Here is a 27623-nt window from a genome sequence, read left to right on the forward strand (position 1 = left end):
ATCACATTTCTTCTGTGCATAATTTATGGTTACACTTTCCTGCTGTTGATGACCTCTGATAAAGTGATGCTTTATGTCTATAAGTTTGGATCTCACGCCGGTGAAACTATTGTTGGCAAGCTTCATTTCTCCCATATTATCACAAAATATCACAGTTGGTTTTATTTTTGTATGAGATTTTATTTCACTCATCAGTGTTCTGATTGACAGAGCTTCATGAATAATGGGGGATAAGGCCATGTATTCAGCTTCCACTGTGTGTCTCTTACATGATTAGGTTACCAATCTTCCCGTTAGTTTAAAGCAACTTCCAGTGATGTAGTGTGTGCTTTCCATCTCACTTTCCCAGTCTACGTCACTGTACCCTTATATATTGTCATTTCCCGTTTCAGAGTATTTCAGCTTATAATCAGTATTCCCTTTAAATATCTGAGTGTTCTCTTGGTTACAATCCAATGTCTTTCTCTTTGTTGAGTACAAAACTTAGTTAAGGCATTTGTGGCAAATGCAATGTTTCCTCTAGAAGTGTATACTAAGTACAGTAGACTTCCTACAGCTAAATAGGCTACATTTTCATTAAATTTCTTGTCCCCATCAGTTATTAATAGTTTTGTACCATTTTCTGTTGAGATGGAAATAGGCGTTTAAACTACCATACCAAAATTTTCTAAGATTTTTCTTGTAACAGAGATAGATTAATTCATAATTCTTTTCCATTTGTATTTCTTGGGATCTTCTTGCCTAAGTACTGCCCAACTTCACTTTAAGACATGCATATTAAATTCTGACTGTAACTGTTTTTTAAGAAAGCTCATTTTATTCTCATTGTTCGTCAAAATAAAAAAAATAAAAAAAATCATCTATCCATATGACCATGATCGTAATTTCTTCTTTGCTTCTTTTATAATACATTCTTGGATCTGCTTTTGTCTGTGACGTTCCCAGTTTTATCGAAGTTTTATGTAAACATTTCTTTGAGCAATGGCCACGCTGCTTTAATTGGTACATGCCTTTCTTCAGATGCCAAATTTTCCTTTTCCTTCAACTTGGTCTTTTAACTTCATCGCATGGGATCACATATATTTCCTCACCCAGCTTTAGGGAGAGCCACCTGTGAAACAACACACCATGTACCAGCTGTTATGTAAATACTGTTCAGCCTAACCAAATTATCAATTAGGGATGAATAGGCATACCAGCTGTTATGTAAACACTGTTCAACCTCACCAAATTATCAGTTATGATGAATAGGCATAGGCAGAGGGTGTGTACTAGCAACTTGAAATATCATGTTGCAGAGCATGCTCTACAACATGATATTCATGACCTAGATGCGTGCTTCACCACACGCGCCACCTGAATTCTTCCCCGAAGGCACCAGTTTCTTAGAACTCCGCAGGTGGGAACTAGCACTAGAACATGTCCTTGGTTCTCACTATCCATTTGGCCTTAATTTACATTAATTTCTTTTGTTTCAGCATTTCTTCACTGTAACTACTCTTTGTTTCACTCTGTTTTAGTTTTCTACATCTTTCATTGTCCAACCCATCTATTTTTCATCCCCCCCCCTCCTCTGTTACGTACACTGCACTTAACTTTTCACTCTTATTAAATCATGCATGATGTTTAAACTGTAATCTCTGTCTGCATACGACCCTGTCTTCTACCTTTAAGCTCTCAAGTTTTCAAATCTTGTCCTATGCAGGCCCCAACAATCAATTTTTCTTCTCATCCTGCAGTTCTGGGTGGCATTCCCAAAACCTACCCCTTGCCATATACATCTCCAGTCATTTTCCTTCACCTCTCTTCCTTCCCCTTCAACCCTTCTGCCTGGAGGAGGAGACCCTGGCTCTGAAAGCTTGCCAATGGCAATCGTCTTTTATGTGTGTGTCCTGCTGCTGCTTGGTGAGTAGAGTTTTTATCTATCCAGTTAAGTAATTTCCGTCCAGACAGGCTGTTTTCACATCCATTTCATGAATTAATAGGTCTTCCCTTACTGCAAGAGATAAAAGGTAACTTAATGACGAATATTATGCCACTAGTGAGAAGGTCTCATGATAATCTATTCCATGAAGGACATGGCCATGAAGACATTCAACCTCCAATTCAGCTCTGAGGTTGTGAAATCGCCCAATGTCAAGGTAGCATTGTCATTCCCTGACCAGCTGTGCAACAAGCCATCAAACTCTCACCTCAAGGGGTGAAGCAACCAGCTACACAACCAGTTGGCCGGAAAGGACAGAAGGAGTACTCCCATGAAGAGTTTCTATGTCCCTCCAGCCAGCCAACACACATCTTCCTCTAACCAGAAAGGCTAAAAGAAGTCCACCAAAGGCAAACATTCTTCTCCTTCGCCGACTCGAAGATCCTCTTCGGCGGTGTCACCACATGATACCTTAGCCTGCCCGGCCTCCATGCCACTGGTGCGCTCCACCAACTGGTTTTCAGTATTGGACTCTGCAAACTGACTGCACAATCAAGCTGACTCTTCTGTGGACCCCATGGAGGAGGAGCCTCATGCTTCTGTGCCCTGTAGTAGCGACTCTTCACAGGCTGTAACTCGGCAGCTGCATGGGAGACACCCCTACATCTCTTTCTCATCATGACTCTCCTCGAATGGAATGTTTGCTGCCCTCTGTCTCACAAAGAGGATTTATGGGTTGCTTTTAGCATTGCAGCATCCCCTTGTAGTCTGCCTTCAGAAATGAAATTGCACCCTCACGACCATTTTGAGCTTTCACATTTCTTCCTGGTTTGTTTTGACCATCCCTCTGAGGTCAGCATCCCATCTCATGGGGGCATCATGCTGCTCATTCGGGATAACATTCATAGTCAACGCATCTCCCTGACTACCCATCTTCAAGCTGTTGCAGTTCACCTTTTTATTCCCCATCTGACTTTTTCCCTCTGTTCCATTTATGTCCTTCTGTCATTCGATGTCACCAGGGCAGACTTCTTTCAGCTTATTGGGCAGCTATCTCCCTCATTTTTGCTATTCGGTGACTTTAACGAGTGTCATCCCATTTGGGGTTCTCCCAGAAACTGTTAGAGAGGTGCCCTCTTTGCTGATCATCTTAATCAACTCAGCCTCTTCTGCCTTAACACTGGAGCACCCACTTTCCTTTCCGACTTCTCACACACCTATTTCCATTTGGACCAGACAGAATACCAAAAATCATTTATGTTCCCGCTTGGGTTTGCCATCTGAGTTATTGGCTGTTTTAGAAAATGACATGTGGACTGTAGAACACATTTTACTTTTTATCTGCCAAAGCAATATGGCAAAGGCCATTTAATTTTTAGTTTTGGACCTCAGTTTCTGTATGGTGTCTTTTTAGCCCTTTCTCCATGTCCCTGTTTGTAGCTGTCTTCTCTAATGTCACTTGGGACTGATGTATGGTCGTTTTTTTGATTCCTCTCTGTCTTTATGTTCTATGACTTGGGTGCATATGAGCCCAGTTGTTTTTTGCGCCCTAAAACAAAAACAACACCACCACCTCACACTGTACATCATTCTTCACATAATTTTCCATTCTAGTCTCATATTCTTCAATAAGGCCATATGTTGTCTATTCAAATGTCAAAGTCTACTATGCCACAAGAAACCTTTTGCAATATAAACAGGATGATTTCAGGTCTGAGCAATATCTTGAACTGTATTTAATTTGTAAATACCTTTTACTTAGTTGCAGTAGCTACAATATTGCCACAAGAGTCAATAATTTTGGCTCCCTCTATAGAAAAGATAACCTTGCTACCCTTCTATGCTATTTTGCTTACCAACAGCAAATTGGTTTCAGTATTCTTCACATAATGTAAATTTTGAGCAGTGACAATTTGTTTCTCCCCATTTACCAGAAAATTAAGATCAAACTTTCCTGCAAATTCACCCATCAGCTGTGAAAACTCCTATGTCAGTCGTTGAGCAAACATCATACAAAACTGATGGAGCTTTAATAATATGCACAGATGCTCCTGAATCTAGAAACCAATTTGCATGATCAGCACTTGCTTCACTAAAAAATTAAAAAACAGAAGATGCCTTACCTTTATGAGTAGTTTCTCTCTCAGGGATACTAGAATGAACATGCTTCTATTCATTAATATTCAGCCTTTTGTTACACTGTGATGGAAAAATACCCAATCTTCTGGCATCTGAAACATTTTATTGCTTTCTTCGTGTATTCAGAATGTAAAGCCGATGCTGCTTCTATCTTTGGTTCATAAGAAACTGCTCATTCTTCACATCCTGTAGAATCTTTACCTCCATACTATCTGCTGTAAAGGGTATTCCCAAACTTTTCAAACCCTTCATGTTAGGTGAAGATTTAACTGGTAGCCCAGCCAACAGTATAGTTCCAATCCATTCTTCCGGAATATCAAAACCTGTATTCCTCAGACAGTTTGAGACAAATTATTTTATTCACATGTTTGTCCATGTTTTTGCACGTGTTTAATGTGTTATCTGGTTAAACCTCCACATTCAAATGTGTTTTTTAGTTTGTCCCCTACCTCCTTTGCTGATGTAGCCTTTTCTAAGTGAACATAATTTTCTGGAGCAATCAGAAGGATTAATTTTGGTTTCACCTTCTGATCCTTAGCAGAAGAACTTGATTCAGTAGGTTTCAATGTACCATTTATGATGTCCGACAAGTCATCCAAGTTCAAATATGCCTCAATGTTAAATTTCCAAGTTGCATAATTCTCACGCCTACAAGCCACTCTATTTGAAGTATCTGTGTTGTACTCATATTAACAGTCACTTTTATTCACTGTGCACACGTTATACAAACTTCTATGCGCTTTTGCACAAAAACACATGACTGTGAAATTTATTATTTCACTTTATTCAGTTCTGGACCCATAAGCTGTCGGATCCTTTGATTAGCGCAGTGAAGTGACATGGAAAAATTGTTTAGGACAAAATAAAAATGTGTATTGTATTAACAGATGAACACATTTTACATACAGGCTACACACATGCTCTCATTGCCAATCAGCAATCATAGAATATCATTTCACATAGCTCTAATGTACTCAGCACAAAGTGTCGTATGCACAACTATACAGATTTGAAAATACTTTGTTCACATTTCTCCAATTGTAAGGAGACTTCACTTTCAGACAACACACTACAGCAAAGGAGCAGAACTACAGTAAACATACAAATATTCTCTTATGGTGCATAGAAGTCTTTAAACAAATGCAATACCATTCATACCAATGGTACGATGTCATTCTCCTCACAGAAACCTTTCGACGGAAGAGTATACTATAAAAGAGTACTACAGATTTCACTCTTTTGCGTGTCATACCACAGGCAGGCCAGAAGGATGATTTTCCATCTTCTTCAAACTGTGCCTAGAGATGAAAAAACAATTATTGTTAAAACAAATCATGTCACTATAATAGACGGATGTGCTCAAACACAGATGATGGTAGATAACAAAATTGAAAGTATAACAGAGATATTACCACAAACAAAGATCGACAAAAGAGTAATTTTTGCTGATGATCTCAACACAACGATAGACAAACCAAATATTGAAACAGAACAGATGCTGGAAACACTTGGAAGAGGAGGATATGATCTCAACAACAAACCTGACCGGAAAACATAGGTAGCACCCAATGGAACCAGTGCAACGGACCTCATGTTATTCAGAGGTGAAGGCATAAAGCCAATTAGTCAGAAAGGTCTCTGGACATCAGTGGTAGTGACCAATAAGAAAACACATACCAGTCATGACAACTTTTGAATGTAATCAGATATTACCAACAACTAAGCTTAAGTCAAACTGGATATCCAGGAAATCAGACATAGTGAAGTTAAAAGAAAGCCTAGGAAAATAAAAAGAACGAAACATCTCATATACTTACACCAGACATTGGAAGCAGTGGAACTATGCCCAGTGACTGCAATCAAGTCAAACAGAAATGAAGTACAGGAAATCACAACCATGGCCAACAAGGAGTGTTATGATGAACATCAGAAGATGCTGTCAGCACTATACCAAGCCAGAACCACAACACAATAATACGACCTATCACTATATGCTAAGCATAGGTCATACAAAACACTAATAAAGAAGAAGAAGGTGGACCACGTAGAGGAACAGGCTAGATGACTAGCAGAACATGCTCAAAGAGGCCAATTCACAGCATATAAGAAACCCAGAACACCAGCAACAAAAGGAATCTCAGTGGACACATGGAAAACTGTTTTGTAGCCATCCTAAACCTCCAACACAAGAAAACAGCCTGTGAATACAGTTAACAGAAATAATAGAAAGTTGCATCCCTATAAGAAGAGGACAAGAAATACACCATGTGATAACAAAGGCAAAAAACAAAAATGCTTCAGGGGCAGACAGCATATATACAGTACATCTCAAGAAATCCATCACATGGTGGATGGCTACTGATTGGAACTATTTAACAACTGCATGAAGATAGCAAAAATACCAGAACAATGCACAATCAAAATCCATATCGTACGAAAAGGAGATACCTCTGACCCAGACTTATATAGAGGCACAGCATTCGAAAACACATCTTTCAAAATTTCCGTGGAAATATTAAGCAGCAGGCTTACTGCTGGAGTGGCTACCCAAATACCAGAAAACCAAATTGGTTTCAGAAAAGGAAGAAGTGTCCTACATAAAGCAAACTGTTTAATAGAGCAAGTGCAAAACACCCTAAGACATCAAAGGAAAAAATATTTTGTTGTTTTTATAGACTATAGCAAAGCCTTCAACACTTTTAACAGAGAAACACTCACCCAAAAACTCAACATGTAATTGGCAACACACACAAAATAATGAGACACATAATATGATACAAGCACATCCAAATATGATATCATCACGTACAAGAATTCAACTCAAACAAAGGGAGTGCTACAAGGAGACCCAATCAGTCTAACACTGCTCAACAATCATGCCAGCAGACATCATGAAGGTCATCATGGACAGCTCAACGACAATCCTTTTTTATGTGAGTGACATGGTAATATGTTCAGAATACAAAGAAGAGCTACAAAATGTGCTAAACAGACTCACATCAGGGGCTGTGGAAAATGACCTACAAATAAACTGTAGCAAAACCAAACACATGATTTTCAGAAGAGGTGGTAAACTCTCACCGAAGCGAGAGATGAATCCAGCAACCAAATGAAAACTTCGTGTTCAATTAACGCTGAAAGATCTTGTGCAAAAAAACCTGCAAAAAAGAGCAGTGTCGATAATAAAACTAAGACTAGAGTAACGTAACTTAGATTTTTATTTGTATTTGTTTTTTGTATGCATTTTCATTAACAATAATACTCTTCAGTTTCAGCATTTCATTGACAGAGTGCAGAAACTTTATTTAAATTCCTTAAAGTGTTTATTAATGGTTCTGTCTACAGTTGCGGTATTTATTAGGCAACTGGATTTGAATCTTATTGGTTTACTTTCAAGCCTGGCCTGCTGAGGCTGCACTGACAGTGCCTGATCTTATTAATGAACATTGAGTGGCAACACATGCTCTACAAATGTTTGCAGGATGACTGCCACAATTCACAAGTTTGAGTTTGAGTTGTTAACAGATGTATATGGATTGTGGCATTCTTCCTGCAAACATTTGTAGGGCATGTGTTACTACTCAGTGTTTGTTATTAAGATCAGGCACTGGCAGTGCAGCCTCAGTAGGCCAGGCTTGAAGATGAATCTGTAAGTGTCGAAACTAGGCACCTAATAAGTACTGCAACTGTTGACAGACTCATTAATAAATTCTTCAAGGAACAATAATACTGTCCAAAGTTTCATGCTGATTAAAAGATTCTTTGCATTTAATGCCAACATTTTCTCTGGAAATAAAGCAAAGAAGAATTGGAACCAATAATTTTCGTGTGTGTAAATAAGTGGTTTAATCACTTGTCATCTTTGGAAATTCTTTACCTGATGGAAGTCGATATCCATCATAATTGGAACTGGATATCCATCGTAATTGGCAATAGAGTCTATTTAATTTTAATATAGAAACTAATTATAGTTTCCTCTCTTTTTGTTAATTGCAGCTTTTATTTACATATTTTTATTATTTGTGTCTGGAATAAAGTGACAGTTAGATAAACAAAGCCTGTCTTCAGTTCTTAGTTTTCAGTAAAGGATGCTGTAAGTCATTTTCCATAATAATCTTATCACAACATATGAGGAAGCAGAGGGAAATTATGGCAGTGAACATCATTGTACTACAGAATGAATTTTCAGCCTGCAGCGGAATGTGTGCTGACAAGAAATTTCCTGGCAGATTGAAACTGGCTGTGAGACCACGATTTGAATATGGGACCTTTGCCTTTCATGTGCAAGTACCATACCAGCTGAGCTAACCAGACACTTGCCTGTGAAAGGCAAAGTTCTAGGGTTTGAGTCCCAGTCCAGCACAGTCTTAATGTGCCAGGAAGTTTCAGCTTTCTATTATTTGAAAAAGGATATCAAAACAAGTTAAATAAGATATTTGAAATTAAAATGTATAGTTTTATACATTGCAGTTTAGATAATGTTAGCCATGTGTCAGAATTTATAATTTCAAATTGGTGTTTTGCAGATTGTTTCACTGACTGAGCTGATGGCAGGTGTGAAGGCTCCTCCAAAGACAGTCCAGCTTTTTCAGCTGACCTGTTGGCCAATGGGCCATAAAGTTCCAACATCAACCAACTCATTAGTTGAACTCATGAATATGGTGGAGCGATGGAGGCAGAGGACAGACTATGGGCCTGTTGTTGTTGTTTCGCAGTAAGATTCTTAAAACTATTTCCATATCTCTCTCTCTCTCTCTCTCTCTCTCTCTCTCTCTCTCTCTCTCTCTCTCTGTGTGTGTGTGTGTGTGTGTGTGTGTGTGTGTGTGTGTGTGTGAGTGTGTGTGTGTGTGTGTGTGATTTCTCTTGGTTTTTTTTTTTTTTTTATGCTTGCATTTACCTGTGCATATACTAAATAAAAGACGTGTGCATGTACTTATACATTACTAAAAATAGCTCACTGCATTTTCCATAGTAACAAATCCAATTCCTCTCTAAAAACTTTTCATGGTGTGCTGAATTGTGATCTATGGGATAGAAGGAAGTGACGTGATCTGTAACAGCTTAAAAGTTTCCTGATATAAATGATTATCAGAAAATTATTGTGGGACTGGAAATTGATGTAATTATACATTTTATAGACGCGTAAATGACAAAAGAATATTTTGGATTGTGAGGCTCATTTGCAAGAAGAATCAAAAAACTTCATAGTTGACACATTTGAAAGTAGTCACTTAACTTTGCTTTATGCAACAAGCAGATTCATCTGTTAGGTGGTCACCTTATATTCGTATTAGTTGCCATATATTAATTTCAACATTTCTCAACAATTCTAACAATAGTTTATTTAATAACAACAGTTTTATGAAAACACACCTTGAGAAGTGAAAGAAGGTATGGGCCAAGCTAATGACTTTTATGGAACCCTGCCTCCAATGAAATCTTCACTGATATCAGTCTGTTTGAGTGGCACGTAACACTGTACATCATAAACAATTTAAAACAGTTTCCTTGTGACTTGAGTTACAGTGATAAAACCTTGTGTAAAATTAGATGGATTTTTTGCCTGTAATTTCTGAGGGTTGTGGAGGTATAGATGCTGGTCATGCAAATCATTCCTAATGGAGGTCTGATCCTGATTGAGTACATGTAGTGGTAGATGTTCTCATGAACAAGTTTTCCTAAGTGACTTAACACTCCATCTGTCAACAGTTTTGTAATTTTTCTGTATAAAATAGTGGACAAGTTTTATTCAATAACAGGAATAGCTGTAAGAATTATGTAAAAGAAATGCATCATGAAAAGCAAAATCTGAAGTTAGAAGTGATTGTTAATTAAAATTTAAACAATGGAAAATTCAGGATAGAGTGTAACACTGTTATGAAAAGGATAGTTGCTACTCACCGTATCACCATATAGCGGAGATGCTGAGTCGCAGATAGGCACGACAAAAAGACTGTCACAAAATAAACTTCCAGTCAACAAGGCCTTTGTCAAAAAGAGAACACACACACACACACACATACACACACACACACACACACACACACACACACACACACACACACACACAAAGAAACAACAACTCTCACACGTGACCACAGTCTCTTGCAGCTGTTGTGTTTGTGTGTGTGTGGTGGGGAGGGGCGGTTATTTTTGACGAAGGCCTTGTTGGCTAAAAGCTCATTTTATGACAGTCTTTTTGTCATGCCTATCTGTGTGACTCAGCATCTCCATTATTTCATAAGTAGCAACTATCTTTTTCATAATGTTGTTAATTAACTTTTATCACACATAGTGCAGGAAACATGGGAATTGCGTTCTACATTATAAACACAGGAGAAAAGGACTGATAAAGTTTTTGGGTGTTTGTAACACCATATACTGTTGAATGACGATTGTTTTGGACTCCTTTGATGCGGCATCAAAGAGATGCCCATCAACTGTGGTGCACTGGGCAACAACATTGGACACAGGCGTATCACCACATTGTCTTTCCAGACTAATCCCAGTTTTGTCTAAAGCTTCACAGTGGACATATCCATGTTTGAACACTCTGAGAATGATCATTAACAGATTGTGTTCATCTTTGTCATCTTGCAACAAGTTTACATACACAAGGTCGTGAGCAACAGAAAAAGATTACACAGAAAAATAGGGACTTCCGACATGCGAACTCTATGCGCCCCTTAGCTGGAGGGTTAAGGTTACGGCACAGTACATCAGAGTAAATCCTATCAATAGTGACTGAACCTGTCTCCCACTATCACTTATCCCCCCGGGGGGTCCACAACTCTTCTGTGGATACGTGCATAGCGAGCAAGGGACCCCGAGCTAATGTGGCCCTCCTTCCTTTCCGGGCTGCGTACCTTCCTTTTCCGCATCCTTCCCCATCCCCCATCTTCACCCCCACCTCCGCCTCTTTCCTTCCCTTTTCTCCCCTCTGGGAGTATGTTTTGTGCCTACGTCCGGAGACGGACGCTCAAAAATGTAACACATTCTTCACTTTCTCTGCTTCCAAGTCTTTGTCCTTCTCTTTTCCTTACCTCTTCTCTTTACCCTTTTCTCCGCTGTGGCGGTTGAGACCTTTCTCCTTTCCTTTCCCTTTCTTTGTTTTTCCCTTTCTCTTTTTTCCTCCCTGTGCGTGTCTGAAGGCCGACCCACGCATTTCCATGCGTAGCCGGTGACGGGGTAACGCGTAATTCCCCACCCCGGGTAGACAGGTAGGACATGTACGTACCTCCTGGTAACGGCCAGGCCCAGGGAGGGGTGATTACCCAAGCTGTTACCTTCCGAAAGTGCCGATTGGTCCCTCCGTCTGTTCCTCGGGAGGTGTGACCTGAGGTGTGAACAATCACCTGAGGTGTGAACAATCACCTCCCCAACAAGGGAGGAGCGTGCCATCAGAGACGCCAGTAATCATGGGGGATACTTCCACAATGGTTTCCTCATCTTCTACTATGTCTGCTCACAAGCGTAATTTCAATGAGTCTCAGCCACAGACAGTTCTTCCATCATTGCCACAGTTCCTTGTTGTTTCTCGGTCTGATGAAGGTCACGACTTCTCCAAGGTCAACCCTTTCATTATTCAGAAAGGTGTCGACGCAATTGCGGGTCCTGTAAAGTCTTGTTCCAGATTACGAAATGGCACCTTGTTGTTAAAAACAGTCTGTGCCCTCCAGGCACAAAAATTGCTGCGTACTTCACTGCTACACACCTTCCCTGTCCGGGTGGAAGCACACCGCACTTTAAATTACTCACGTGGGGTCGTTTATACACGCTTCTTGGAGGGATTGTCCGATGAGGAAATTCAACACTACCTGTCTGACCAGGACGTAACGGCTGTTCATCGAGTCAAGAAAAGGGTTGACATGAACATCGTTCCAACCCGTACTGTCTTCTTGACATTTAACAGAGTTCAACTCCCATCGAACATAAAAGCGTGCTATGAGATAATTTTTGTTCGCCCTTAGATCCCAAACCCTACGCGTTGCTATCAGTGTCAGCGGTTCAATCATACCAGCCAGTCCGGTTCCAATCCGGCCATATGTGTTACGTGTGGCACGGATGCCCTTGAGGGTGCTTGTCCACCTCCATCCCCTCGTTGCATCAACTGTATGGGTGACCACGCTGCTTCTTCTCGAGATTGCCCCAGTTTTAAAGACGAAAAGCTCATTCAGGAAATCAGAGTGAAGGAAAAGGTGTCAACCTTTGCTGCTCGAAAATTATTCGCCAGTCGAAAGCCCACTGTGCCTCAGACAGGTAAATACAGCACTGTCCTTGCCTCTCCTTGGCCAACAAAGGAGGCAGCCACGCAGACTTGTGATCTCACCTTTAGTGCCACGGTCGTCAGATCGGCCAACTAAAAGATCACCCGTTCAACCTCCCAACTCTTGCCTGCTCACTCTATGACTCACCCTTTATCAGGTTCTGCTAAATCTCGAGCCCAAAAGTCAGACACCTGGACTTCCAAAAAAGAGCCTACTCGTGAAGATTTTTTACGTACCTCAACTTCACAACCATCGGTTCCTCCTTCATCTAAACACCCTGTTTCCAAGAAGGCTAATAAGAAACCCAGTTCCTCTCCTTCGCCCTGGCGTGTCTCATCTACAGCACCACCTGGCGGTAGCCGCCCTCGGCCGTCTTCTGTGTCGCCGAGGCGCACTGCTGGCGGCCGATCACCCGCCGTTAGCTGGTGGCAGGAGCTGCTCCTGAACAACCTATGGATCAGGATCTTCTGCCTTCGTCTGAGTGCCATTCCACGCTGTCGGTCGCAAGCTCTGAGCAGTCGTTTAGTTGACGGCAACCTTGGTCACATTCTTCCATTTTCTGTCCACCCTATGTCCGTTATCCATTGGAATATCCACAGTATTCGAGCCAATCGGGATGAATTGACGATCCTCTTATGATCCTACTCGCCAGTAATCTTCTGTCTTCAGGAAACAAAGCTGCATCCCCACGACCGCTTTGTTTTCCCCCATTTTCAGTCAGTCCGATTTGATCTCCCCTCTGTCGAAGGCACTCCAGCACATGGAGGACTCATGATTCTTCTCCATAATACTCTCCATTATCACCCAATCCCCGTAAACACTTCCTTCCAAGCTGTCGCTGTCCACCTTTCCTTTTCTGGATACATATTCTCTCTTTGTACTGTATACATTCCACACCAATGGCACGAGCTGATCTCCTTTCATCTTCTTGGCCAGCTTCCGCCCCCCCTATTTGCTGGTTGGGGACTTCAATGACCACCACCACCCTCTTTGGGGATCTCCATATCCTTGTCCGCGTAGCTCACTATTGATAGACATCTTCCACCAAGCGGATCTTGTTTGCCTCAACACTGGGGACCCTACATTTTTGTCTGCCTCCACGACAAATTTCTCTCATTTGGACCTTTTGGTCGGTACTGTTCCGCTAGCTCGGCACTTCGAATGGTTTGCCCTTGCTGATACACACTCGAGTGACCACTTTCGATGTGTTCTTCGATAGCAGCCACAACTGCCATATATGCGCCCGCAACGCTGGAAGTTTTCCCAAGCCGATTGGACACTTTTTCGTCTCTAGCGACATTCGATGACCGCCACTTTCCTAGTGTCGATGATGAGGTCACTCATATTACAGACGTTACTCCTACAGCTGCGGAACGTTGAATACCTCGCACCTCCAAATTGCACTGGCGCCCCCCAGTTCCTTGGTGGAACGAGGCATGCCGTGATGCAATACGTGAGCGGCGACGTGTTCTTCACGTTTTCAGACACCATCCTACTTTGGCCAACTGTATCCGCTATAAGCAGTTCCGTGCACGATGCCGTCGCGTGATCCGCGATAGCAAGAAGGCAAGCTGAGACTTCTTCACTAGCTCATTTAACACCTTCACTCCCTCCTCGGAAGTTTGGAGTCGGATTCGACGGTTATTTGGCACGCCTAGTTTCTCCCCAGTCTCTGGGCTCACTGTCACGCATGATACATTAGTGGACCCTGTCACAATTTCTAACTCATTGGGTCAACACTTTGCTGAGATTTCGAGCTCTTCAAATTACCCGCCAGCATTTCTCCCGAAGAAACGTGCAACGGAAGTGCGACCTCTTGCTTTCTCCTCTCAAAATCGCAAAAGCTATAATACTGTTTTCTCCATGCGGGAACTCCAACATGCACTCTATCTTCTTCTCGCTCCTCCGCCCCAGGACCGGATGGTATCCACATCCAAATGTTGCTGCATTTATCATACCATAGTCTGCGTTACCTCTTTCGCCTTTATAATCAAATTTCAACGGACAGTACTTTTCCCAGACGATGGTGGGAAGCTATCATTGTTCCTGTTCTGAAACCTGGAAAGGACAAACATCTCCCCTCTAGCTATCGCCCCATTTCTCTCACGAGTAGTGAATGTAAGGTTTTGGAGCGTATGGTGAATTGCTGTTTAGCTTGGTGGCAGGAGTCCCACAGTCTTTTAACACCTGCCCAATGCGGTTTCCGAAAGCATCGTTCTGCAGTTGACCATCTTGTTGCTCTCTCCACTTATATCATGAACAATTTTCTCCAGAAACGCCAAACAGTAGCAATATTTTTTGATCTGGAGAGAGCATACGATACCTGTTGGAGGACAGGCATCCTCCGCACACTGTTTTCTTGGAGCTTTCGAGGTCGGCTACCCCTTTTTCTTCGCGAATTTATGGCATAGTGCACATTTAGAGTGCGGGTGAACACTACTCTCTCCCACACTTTCTCCCAAGAAAACAAGGTACCCCAGGGCTCCATGGTAAGTGTTGTACAGTTTGCCATTGCCATAAATCCAATTATGGATTGTCTCCTTCCTGATGTTTCGGGCTCCCTCTTTGTGGACGATTTTGCGATCTACTACAGCTCTCAACAGATCAGCCCCCTTGAACGACGTCTTCAAGGATGTCTCGATCGCCTCCACTCTTAGAGCATCGAAACAGGCTTCCGCTTTTCTCCCAGTAAGACCGTTTGTGTTAATTTTTGGTGTTGTATGGAGTTTCTTCCACCTTCCTTACATCTAGGACCTGTCAACCTTCCATTTTCGGACGTCGCTAAATTCTTGGGTCTTATGTTTGACAGAAAACTGTGCCGATCCTCCCATGTTTCCTATCTTTCGGCTCGCTGTCTGCGATCCATCAACACCCTCCGTGTCTTGAATGGTACCTCCTGGGGAGCGGACTGATTGGTCCTTCTCCACCTCTATCATGCCTTAGTGTGCTCGAAATTGGACTATGGAAGCATAGTTTACTCCTCTGCTCGGCTGTCTATTCTTCGTCGTCTCGACTCTATCCACCACCGTGGATTACGTTTAGTGTCTGGAGCTTTTTACACCAGCCCTGTAGAAAGCATTTATGCTGAGACTGCTGAACCTCCACTGTCCAGTCGGCGAGATGTCCTTCTGAGTTGTTATGCTAGCCTGCTAATCCGGCCCATGACATTTTTTTCGACGCCTCCTTGGATTAGGGTATGCAGGCCGCCCTTCCTCCCTCCTACCACTGGGAGTCCACTTCCGTCAACTGCTCCATTCTCTTTCCTTCCGCTTTCCTAAAACTTTCTTGACAACTGGGGTACAGACTGCCTTGGCTCCGTCCCCAGACCTGCCTGCTCCGTGACCTTTGTCACACTTGTTTATCGTCGGGCATTTGCTGCTCTATGTGCACAAAATAAGGAAGCCACATTTATTTACACTGATGGCTCAAAAACATTGTTTGGTGTAGGGAGTGCCTATATTGATGGCGACACCCCAAATCGATTTCGGCTTCCCGACCAGTGTTCGGTTTATACTGCGGAGCTCTACGCTGTTCTCCAGGCTGTCCAATACATCCATTGCCATCAGCGGATGCAGTCTGTTATATGTTCAGATACTCTCAGCTCTCTCCTCAGTCTCCAAGCTCTCTACCCTGTCCACCCTCTGGTCCACCGGATTCAGGACTGCCTCCACTTGCTCCACTTGGGGGGCGTCTCTGTGGTGTTCCTCTGGATCCCAGGACACGTTGGTATCTGTGGAAATGAGGCAGCCGATATAGCGGCCAAGGCTGCAGTCTCTCTTCTTCAGCCAGCTATTCGCATGATTCCCTTTGCCGATCTGCGGAGTGTTTTATGTCGTCGTGTTGCTCTTTTATGGGATGCACATTGATCGACACTTCCCAATAAAAAATTGCGGGATGTGAAAGCTCTTCCCTGTGCTTGGACCTCTTCCTCCTGAACGTGTCATCGGGAGGAGGTAATTTTAACTAGAATCCAGATAGGGCACTGTCTTTTTAGTCATCGACATCTTTTAAGCGGCGATCCTCCCCCACTCTGTCCCCACTGCTCTCAGCTGTGGACAGTAAGACACCTTTCACTTGAGTGCCCCTATTTTATTCCGTTACGTGCACGTCTACAGCTGTCGCCTGATATATCTACTTTTTTAGCAGATGACACGCACTCAGCCGATCGCGTTCTCAAGTTTATTAGTGCCAGTGAGATGACGTCAGTCATTTGACGCTCTTTTTGGGGACAACCAAACCCCTTCTATAGTGGTTTTTTAAGCTTTCCTTCTGTTTTTAGTTTCTCCAATTTTTTGAGTTTCGTTCCCATTGCCGCTGGTTTCCAGTTTCATTTTTTTTTACCTTTTCCTAAGTCACCGACCAGACACTAATGACCGTAGCAGTTTTGCGTCCAAAAACCATACCAAAAAAAAAACTATCACTTATTTACATTTGAAGGACTAACAAATACTGTGAAAAATGTTACTAATGACTAAGTTCCCATTATATTTGGTGTAATTGGATAGATAAAAAAATCTACTCACCAAGCATCTACAGAGTAACACACATATAAAAAAAAGGTTCTACTTACCCAAGCTTTCAGGGCCAGTGGCTCCTCCTTCCAGCAGAAGAGTTGAAGGAGAAGGGAGAGGTGTGGAGGGAAAGGAACTGGACAGGTTTAGGAAAAGTGGTAGAGTTTGGAAAAGACACCCAAAACCTGGATCAGGCAAAACTTACTGGATGGGATGAGAAGGAAAAATAAAATATACATAAAATACTCACGTATAGCAAACTTCTGTGTGGCACATAGAATTACGCAACAGAAAATGCTATGTATACTAACTTTGAAGTTTGTGCTCTTTCTGTCATTGAAGTACACACATTTTAATGCAAACAACCACAAACACCTCCAAACTCATATGCCAGTGACCTGCCTTGGTCACAACAAGTGTAAATATGAAAGTTGATTCTTGGAGGTAGTGAGAGGATTAGGGGTGTGTGAGAATATGGCAGAGGAAATTTGTGCGTGGACTAGGTTTGTGTGGTAGTGTTTGACAGTGAATGCTCTTGTAAGACTTTAAGCATACTGGGCAAAGGAGTTCTTGCCACTGCATAGATGCTGTCCATTGATGGCCAGGCTACATGGAAACGATTTGTTTGGTGTGGAAATGATGACAACTGTCAAAATACAGTTAGTGTTGGTAGTTAATGGGTTTAATATTGTCAGAGGTGTAGGAGAAAGTCAACATACAGGAATGTGACACATTGGTTTGAGGAGGACCAGGTGACTTGGATGGGAGAGAAGGTGTTGAAGTTGTGGAGCAATAAGGACAGGGTATCCTGGACCAGGGTTCAGAACATGAAGATATCATCAGTGAATCTGAACCAGACAAGAGGTTTGGGATTGTGGGAGTCTAGGAAGGTTTCCTCTAGATGGCCCATAAACAGGTTGGCATGGGAGGGTGCCATGTGGGTGCCCGTGGTCGTCTCGAGAAAACCTTCCTATTTTTCTGGAAAACTAAACACCTTATCTGGTTCATTCTCATTGATGATACTTCAATGGCATGGACTCTAGACCAAGACACTCTATCCTCATTGTTTTAGAGCCTCAACAGCTTCTTTCCCACCCACATCACCAGGTCCTCCTCAACCCAATGTGCCACCTTCCTGAACGTTGATATCATCCTCTCTGTTGGCTCCATCCATATCTCTGTCCATATTAAACCCACTAACTGCCAACACTACCTGTATTTTGACAGTTGTCATCACTTCCGTGCCAAAAAAATCTCTCCCATGTAGCCTGGCCATCAATGGACAGCATATATGCAGTAATGAGAACTCCCTTGCCCAATATACTGAACGTCTCATAAGGGCATTCACATACAAGCACTACCACACACAAACCTTGTCTACAAACATATTTCTCATGCCATATCCTCATGCACCACTAATCCTCTCACTATCCCCAAGAATGAGCTACAAAGGAGTGTCTGCCTCATCACCCAGTATCACTCTGGACTGGAACAACTGGGCCATATCCTTAGCCTGGCTCTCAATTACATGTAATCATCCCCTGAAATGAGGAGCATGCTACCTAAGATCCTTCCCACCCCTCCTAAAGTATTATTTCAATACCCACCCAACCTGTGCAACATCCAAGTCCATCCCTGTGCCACCCACACTCCCAACCCCTTCTTGTCCCTGCGGAAGACTCAGATCTAAGCCCTGCCCTGTCCACCCATCTGGCACTTCCTACTCCAGTCCTGTCACAGGCTTACCCCATCCTATCAAAGGTAGGGCCACCTGTGAAAGTAACCATGTCACATACTAATTGTGCTGCAATCACTGCACAGCTTTTATATCAGTATGACAACCAGCTAGTTGTCCACAAGAATGAATAGCTACCACCAAACTCTGGCGGCCAAGAACAAAGTTGGCCACCCAGTGGCACAACATGTGGCTGAGCACAACATGCTTGATTTCAATCACTGCTTCACATCCTGGACCATTTCTACCACCACCAGCTTTCTGAACTACACAGTTTCCTTGCAATGCATCCTTCACTTCCTTATCTCTCTTGTTCTTAGTCTCCGCTAACATAAATTTCTCACACGCTCCATTCAACAGTTCCCTTTTCCCCTGCCCTGCTACCTCCTCCCAGTTCATTCTTCACATCACTTTCATTGTACGCCACTCCCCAGTGGCTCCATTGCATGTGGATTACTTCCCACACCAGTGCACCTGCCACCCATCCCTCCTTCTTTCCTAGCTGGTTTACTGGCTCCTTCCCTCTGAACTGCTAGGCATCACCTCTAAGCCATCTTCTTGCCTCCCACCTCTCTCCCCCTCTACCCATCCCACCTGACACAACACCCACCTTAGTCCACCCACCGAACTGGAGTTGATTATTTTCGTAGATTAAAACTCGAATTTTCCTTTTTATTTTCTTCTCAAAAGTAACTTGTACACAATTAAAACAAAACTGTGACTCCAACTTCCAAAACAAGAGCCTCCAATCCAAAAGAGAAATACCTTGTTTTAATAACTAAAAAACTGATACATTTTGGCATGCTTTGTGTGACCTTATATAGCGACACTGTGTGTTCAAAAGCATTCCAGAAGATTATAACTTTTAATTGCAGTGCTTTATAATTTATACTTCTCTTCTTAAATATTCATATATTTTTTAGAAATAGCAATTTTAATGCTACAAAGTGAACTCTTTCAGAAAACAAATAAATTTTAGTTTTTTAATTGAAAATTCTGAATTAAATTTCTGTTTAATAGTTTGTTTAATGTTAAAAAAAGATTATTTTCTTGTAATATACAAACAGAAATCTACAATCTCTGCAACAAAAATGTAACTTGAAACATTTTTAATCCAAAATTTGATCTTCCCTACATCTTCGAGCGTTTTATTAAACACTTGAATTTGACTGAAAATATTGTGAGATGTGTAACAAAACTGGCTCAAAAATACATTTGAAATGTGGTATCAAACACTTTGTGAGTAAGAGTTTAGACTATCCCAGGTGCATTACAACATACTCTCAGATTTTTTGAAAATCCTTACATACACAAAAGCCACAATTGGAGAAAACAGGGAGTCTGAAGATTAAAATGCAGACTCAACCTATGCCATCGAAAAGCATTTACACTTACATAAAAAGTGGTGATTTTGCATTATGAGTGGTTGAGCCAACATTTTAACTTTTGAATTTAACACAACCGTAATCTTGTATGCATCATAGATAAAGTGAAAAAGGGCATTCTAGTTGTTGGGAGCATGGTGTGTACTTCAGAAGCAGCTTCGTGGAGAGAAAAATCCAATGTGAATACTGTGTGTATTAGAGAGGCAATTGTCGACCAGGCAGAGGAGATCATATTGAGAGCAAATGCAAGAATGATTTGCAGTCCACAGCTGAAAACACCATCAACAAGTGTCATCTGGAATATGAGACTAATCTCAGCTACTTCCAGAGACTGCTGAAATTGGTGAAGACAGCTAATTCCACTTAAATGTTCTCAGCACACCTGTAGATTTGTAGCATTCTTCCAAGTACTGGTGTTTGTCCCATGGTGTAAAGGCCAGTGTAGCATCTACACCCCGAGGCCTTGTGGACTCTGTGAGAAGCCTGATTATAAAGTGTGAGGCCTATATTAGAGGGTGGAGACTTGTTGAAGAAACTTGAATAAATCACACAAGCACTATACGCCAAAAGTGATCACTTTTTTGTAGGTTAAATGAAATACCATGACCCCAAGATGATCTAAGGAACCAGTTCTTTAAAGCAGATACAATACTTGGAAAGTTATGGGTAGAACAAAAATAATGAAAAGAGTGTAGTTGTCCTGTCTACAAAGGAAAATTAGAGTAAAAGATTGTAGATTTACAAATTTCTTTACATTGGTAGAAGGGAGTTTTAGGAACAACGTACTAAAAATCATGAGGTGGGCTGTGAGCCTTGAAAGGGGAGGAAGAGGGGGGGGGGAGGTTGTTTAAAAATTGGCATTTTTATGTTTTTCTTGAATAACTTGAAAACTGTCGATTCTAGGGAAAATGCTCACAAGTAGAAAATTAAACTAGATTAAATTTCCTACAAAAAAATGCCCTATTCATTGTTCCCAAGGACCAATAGTTTGTGTTGCAGGGAATGGAAAAATCACAAATTCTTAAAAATAGTATTTTAATCGTGTAAAATTAATGTTTAATTTTAAATGAAGTAGGTTAAGAACAATATTAAATGTGTGTACCACTCGTAAGTGCAGCAGAGTTGTATTAAACCTTTCAGAACTGAATTTTTATGGAGGGCTGAATATTTTTTTTAGTGCTCTAATGTTCTTATATGGTGTTTAATGATTTTACAAACATGATCATACACATATAAATGCCCCATTTTCAAAATATACTTTTTACAGAATTATGTGCATTGAGTCTGAATCAACACTGAAATCATTGTAGACAAAAAACTTTATTTGCAACATGTAGCTCATCTCAGTTCACATATAATCCTTACTTTTTATTTACGTAACCCTGCAATGATGCTTCATACACTAAGCAGCCATTTGCAGTACATCTGTTCACATTCCAGGCTGATGTGCAGCATCCAGTGTAGGAAGCACAAACTTTATGGGATGCAACCTTTCTGTCGCTTCAGGTCTAACAGGCTGTTGAGTACCATAATTCCACACAGAATCTGCCAGGACTGGGGTGTAAGAGGATGGGAGTGGGGGAAGGACAATGGTCACCTGAGGGGAGGCAGGTCATTGGTTTGTGGTCACGCACTTCCCTCCTTCATATGCCTGCAAACTGATGAGCAAGCAAATGATTCCATATTCTGTCTACCCAACTACGTCACAAGTAGCAGGTACAGGGTGTTTAACAAAGTTATACCAATGCTTCCACACGTCATCTTGTGAAATATTAGCGACGCAGCCTGGGAGTGTTAATTTTCCACAAAATGTGTTAACACTGCATGTAATATAGATCTGAGTTAGGAATAATACTAATGCAAGAAACACATATTGACAGAACCTATGTAAATGTGTTCTGCACTGTTAGAGAGGAAATTAATCATTAGTTGTCCTTTACAATAGCTATTGCGTTTTTTGGGAAAGGCAACTTTACTGACCATGAGTGCTGCTCGCTTTTCAATTTACAGAGAGCCTATATCTCCCAAGCATTTCCTGTTCAGTTCTCTTACATGAGCAGATAAAATAACGTTACTGAGCACATGTTAATATAGTGGAGTTAATTTCAGTTTATTAAGTCAGTGATTATTTGGAGTTGTTAGCTGTTATATAAGAATGCTCAACAGCTGCAGCTGCCTAGTGTCTACCAAATCAAAGAACCTGCTGCAAATGTAACATACCGTCAATATGTACTAGACAATGGCGTTTTCATTATCCCCACAATCAGTGGTTGGAATACTTTCCACAGCTTGAGGGGTACCAAATTCATACACCTAGCCACAACTCTCTCAACATGTGAAGAGGCCATATGCTTAAATTGGCTTCTTCAGCAACAGAAGTAGGTTGTGTAAGTGTTACAGGACATCAGATATTTCAACATAAGTCAAACAATGCATTGCACCAGGTTAGTGTTCTAGACTTGAATGTGATCTGACATATTCACACCCATCTTGCAAGATATGCTGTGAATGTGTGCTAAGTGGCTCCACTCAGTGCAGCCCACTCTTCAAGTGCCAGTAATCCCAGAATGGAAGAGATTTATGCAGTGCACCAGTAACACAATGTTGAGAGAAGGTCATTCACGAATTCACCTACCTATGACTACAATGTGGTTATAGGCATTACAATAAACTGTCAAAAATAGTCGTCAGCAACATGCCACATTTATTAATCCAGTCCCTTTCCCAGCACTCATAGGTCACTGACAACATCACACTTACAAATTAAACACTTCTCAGCCATTGTTTACAAGGAAATATTCTACTTAAAGCTCGCTTAACAACTCCAAATGAGTGCTCAGTTAATAAACTCAAAATAACGCCATTATATAAAAATGAGCTCATTGAAGGTTTGTCTGTTCACTTACAAAAAATAGACAGGAAATGTTGGAGAGGTACAGTCTCTCTGCAAACTGAAAAGCAAGCTCCACTTACAGTGAGAGGAGTCACCTTTCCTAGAAGAATGCTTCAATTGCCATACAGGAGAACTAAAATTCAATTTCCCCTCTAGCGGTGTCAAACAGTGTGCAGAAATTTATGTGGAATTTGTCTATATGTGTTAGTATTATTAGTAACTCGTGCCTACATTCATATTAATGCACTTAGTGGAAAATAAACACCCCCAGGCAGATCTGTGTACTGTGTCATCAGCAAGGCAAGCAGCAGGGGAGTCGATATAGGTTTGTGAAACCCTCTGTAGTTGCTTCATGTGGCATAGTGGGGTAGGCAGAATGGAGACTCATCTGCTTGCTCTTTAATTTGTGGACCTAAGAAGCAGGGAACTGTTGCCCTGGCGCTCTCTCTCTGATCCTCACCCCAGTCTGCCAACATTATGCAATTTATACTTTAACATGGCTCCACTGAATGTAGATGTGGTACACACATTTAATAGTCATTCTTACCCCCTTTCATTTAAAATCAAACATTAATTTTATCCATTAAAGCACTATGACCAATAATTTGCAATTTTCCATTCTATGCAACAATCCTAGAGAAAAGAATAAATAGGACCTTCTTTATAGGAAACAAGCTGTGAGTGTCTGTCACTTCCTGGGTATTTATTTATTCCTATCGTCTATTAGCCCAACTCCTCCTCACCCCCCTCTCTCTGTCTATCTTGTCCGCCCCCTCTCCCTGTCTATCTTGTCCACCCCCTCTCTCTGTCCACCTCTTCCACCCTCCACTCCCTACCCACCTCCTCCACCCTCCACTCCCTGCCCATTTCCTCCTGTCTGCTCCCCCCCCCCCCCCCCAATCTCTGCCCATGTCCTTCTGCTCTCTCCTGCAGAAAGCCAGCATTATGGTTTTATTATTGTGACATGAAGCCATAGTTCCCACCACTGATGAGTTGTTTTCAGTGTTTGCTATTCGGGCAAATGTATTCCCACTGTATGGAGGCACCTTTGTGTGTTGACTGTGGACCCCAACTCCTTGAGGGTAGCCCCTGTGTTCCACTACCCGTGTGTTATAATTATCATAACTATCAATTTCATGCTCACCAGATTACCTGGCCTAGAAGAAGGAAAAGAATATACAGGAGTATAAGTCCCTTGATCAATTCTCCTACACTGAGGCTCATCAGAAATATGACCATCTTCACCCTGTGTTGATGACATCTAACATTGCCTCTGTTATGTCCTTTCCCCAACCTCCCTCTTCCAAACTACAGTCCTATCCCCCCTCTCCTCTCCTCCTCCCCTATGGTTCCCATGCCCTCCCCTCTGCATGTTGCTCCCCCTCTTTGGCTGGAAAAGTGTCCCCCTCTTCAGTGTTCACCAGTGGTGGACTTCCTCCAAGGACCTACCCCCTCCCTGTGTCTCCCAGCCTGTTGCCACAACTTGACTGCGGGACCCACTGTCCACATGCCCCTAGGTTGCCTGCTCTCTCTCTCTCTCTCTCTCTCTCTCTCTCTCTCTCTCTGTGTGTGTGTGTGTGTGTGTGTGTGTGTGTGTGTGTGTGTGTGTGTGTGTGTGTGTTCCGGATCTTGCAGAGACCTGCTCTCTCTCTCTGTGTCCCTGTCTCCTCGATCTATAAAAGGCAAGAAAAAGAAATCTCAGGACAGGGCCCCTCCAGTGCTCCCACAGATGCCATTTCCCACTAACAACCTGAGTTCTGACCTCCTATTTGTGGGTCTGCAGCTCGTGGGCTAGTGTTGCTACCTCTGGATCACAGTGTCCTGGGTTCGATTCCTGGCCGGGCTAGGGATTTCTCTGCCTGGGGACTGATTGTTCGTGTTGTCCTCATTATTTCATCATCATTCGTGACACTGGCTAGATTGGAGTGTGAAAAAAAATTGTACTGTTAAAAAATTTGGACTTTGTATGGACGCTGATGACTGAGCAGTTGAGCACCCCACAAAACCAAACATCACCACCACCATCTTATTTATGGATGTCACTTGTCCTTGCCGATGATGGATGGTGACTTGGCGGCATGATTGGCTCCAGCCCATTCACCTCCCATTTGGATCCCTGTTCATGCTTATTCAATGGAACTGTAATGGCTACTACTCTCACTTCATGGAGTTGCAATCCCTTATTTCATTTTACTTGGCAGCTTGTATTGTTCTCCAGGAATCTCATTTTACTGATGCTCACTCATGGACCCTTCTTGGATTCCGTGCTTTCTTTCTGAACAGGGTTGGCCCTTTGACAGCTTTCAGTGGTATTTTCACATTGGTCTGCATGGACATTGCTAGTACATGGATCCAATTTTATACCACGTCAGAAACACTTGTTGTCTGAGTCCACTTGGACTCTGCAATCATGGTTTGTAATCTCTATCTCCCTCCTACAGAGCACCTACACCTGATGTCCTGACTACCCTCCTTCAGCAACTCCCCCATCCCTTCCTCCTCCTTGGGGATTTTAATGCCCATCACCCTTTGTGACGCAGTTCTTTTTTGCTAGTTGCGGGTTCCTCATTGACCAATTTCTTATGGACTGTGACTTGTGCCTTCTCAATGATGGTTACCCTATTCGTTTCAGTGCCGCATATGGCACTTTCTCTACCATTGATCTTTTGTTCACTTCCCCTCTCCTTCTTCCATCCATACACTGACCTCTGTGATAGTGACCACTTCCAGTTGGTTCTCTTTTCACCTCCCAATGGCCAGGTTACCTGCTAGGCTTTCCATCATCCCTCTATATACCTTCCAGGTCATGTTTACATCTTCCTTGTCGGGTTGTATTGATGAAATCATTCAGAATCTGTCAATTAAGATAATTCATGCCACCAGCATTGCCATCTCCCACTCAACAGCTTGTTCCCTGGTGGAGCAGGGCCATTGCCACTGCCATCGGTGAGAACTGTTGCACCATGCAACATTTTAAGCAGCGCCTATTCTGCACTGGTCATATCATCTTTAAATGTCTTCATGCCAAAGCCTGTAACTTAATCCAATAGAGAAAGTGGATGTTTTGGGAAAGCTTTGTCTCCTTTCTAGGTTCTTCTGTCCCTTTATCATGGATGTTGGTCACACTTCGCAACCTCCAAAGTTGTTAGTGACAGTCTTCTATTCCGAGCCTTGCCCTTCCAGGCAGCCTTTGTACAGATCCATCAGTTCTCACCGAACAACTCATGACCCATTTTGCGATGGCTTCAACATCAGCCTCTTATCCAGCTGCCTTCTGGAAACAGCGGGCTGAAACTTCCCACTTATGTTTTACCTGTTGTCGGGTGGAATCCTACTGTGAACCTTTTACTAAATGGGATCTTCTTCTGGCCTTCTCTTATTCCCACTATTCAGCCCCTGGCCCTAATTTCATCCACAACCAATTGCTTCAACTCCTCAGTCCTCCACAAAAAGATATGTGCCTCCTAGCATTTTTCCCTCTCAGTATAGAGACAGCCTTGTGGTTCCTGCCCTTAAGCCCAGCAAGGATCCATTATCCCTTGATAGTTACCAGCTAATGTCCTTTGGAAGTTATTTGAATGGATGGTGGCTCATCAGCTCATTTGGGTCCTCAAATCTCAGGACCCATGATCTCCTTACCAGTGCAGCTTTTGGGAGGGATGGTCTCCAATTGATGATCTGCTTTGATTTGAAATGGCAGTTCGAAAGGCCTTCTCTCAGTGCTGCCATCATGTCACAGTTTTCTTCAATCTTCATAAGGCCTACAGCACAGCTTGGTGCCATCATATGCTGCTTAAAATCCATGAGTGGCGTCTTTGGGCCCCCTCTCAATATTTATTCACCAGTTCCTGTCCCACCAGTCATTCATAATTTGGGATGCACTGTTCTCAGCTCTCCACAGACCCAGGAAAATTGTGTTCTGCACTGTTCTGTATTAAGTGCCTTTCTTTTTGTCATCACTATCAGTGGACTTGTGGCCTCCGCCAGATCATTTGTCACCCCTGCTCTGTACATGCATGATTTCTGCATTTGGGCTAGCTCACACTCAGAGGCCTCCATGGTGCCATCCAACCCACTTCCATATGGACGCTCTCCAGTTTTCAATTCACTCACCTTAAGTCAAGGGTGTGCATTTCCGTCACCATACTATGGTCTATCCTGATCTAGAGCTCTACCTCAATGACCAACACCTGACCGTGGTCCCCCAGATCTATTTCTTGGGTCTCCTTTCTGACAGCATATCATTCTTCTGAACATTGGCTGTTTTGGTAAACTCGGTGTTCACTTCCTTGCCTGTAGCTCCTGGGGTATGGATCATTCTACTCGTCTCCACCTTTATTGGGCATTAGTTCTGTTTCATCTGGACTATAGTTGTCAAGTTTATGGATGAGTTGCCCCTTCCACACTGCTCCTATTCGCTCCAGTTCTTCATTGTGGTATCCGTTTAGCCAACAGTGCCTTTCACAGTATCTCTGTTGATAGTCTTCTGGTCGACAGTGGAATCCATCCTCTATTCGTCTGTGGTCCCAGCTCATGGTTTTCTATGCCATCACTGCCTGCTCTTCATTTGCTCACCTCCTTCTGCTCCATTCCTTTTACCGCTTCAGGACTTTGCCCACCCACTGCCCGCCCTTCGGGGGGGTTTACCATTTGGGCTCCACCTCACTTCTCTCCACTGCGATTTCCATCTCCCTGCCTTGTCTTTTTCACCACATTCTCTCCTGGTTAGTTCCTTTGGTTATTTCCCCGGCCCTGGATTTGAATGGACC

The 27623-nt window shown here is 42.5% G+C and overlaps 1 protein-coding gene across 1 annotated transcript in view; it reads left to right on the top strand.

Annotated features, from left to right (window-relative positions):
* The window catches only part of LOC124615859 (receptor-type tyrosine-protein phosphatase kappa), a 722136-nt gene that overhangs the window by 611193 nt on the left and 83320 nt on the right, over positions 1-27623 (top strand). Inside the window, exon 13 of the mRNA XM_047144018.1 lies at positions 8590-8777. Within this exon, the coding sequence (XP_046999974.1) occupies positions 8590-8777 (188 nt within the window). The remainder of the gene's footprint in view (positions 1-8589; positions 8778-27623) is intronic.

The sequence above is a fragment of the Schistocerca americana genome, chromosome 5, assembly GCF_021461395.2.
Source record: "Schistocerca americana isolate TAMUIC-IGC-003095 chromosome 5, iqSchAmer2.1, whole genome shotgun sequence".
NCBI classification, from domain to species: domain Eukaryota; kingdom Metazoa; phylum Arthropoda; class Insecta; order Orthoptera; family Acrididae; genus Schistocerca; species Schistocerca americana.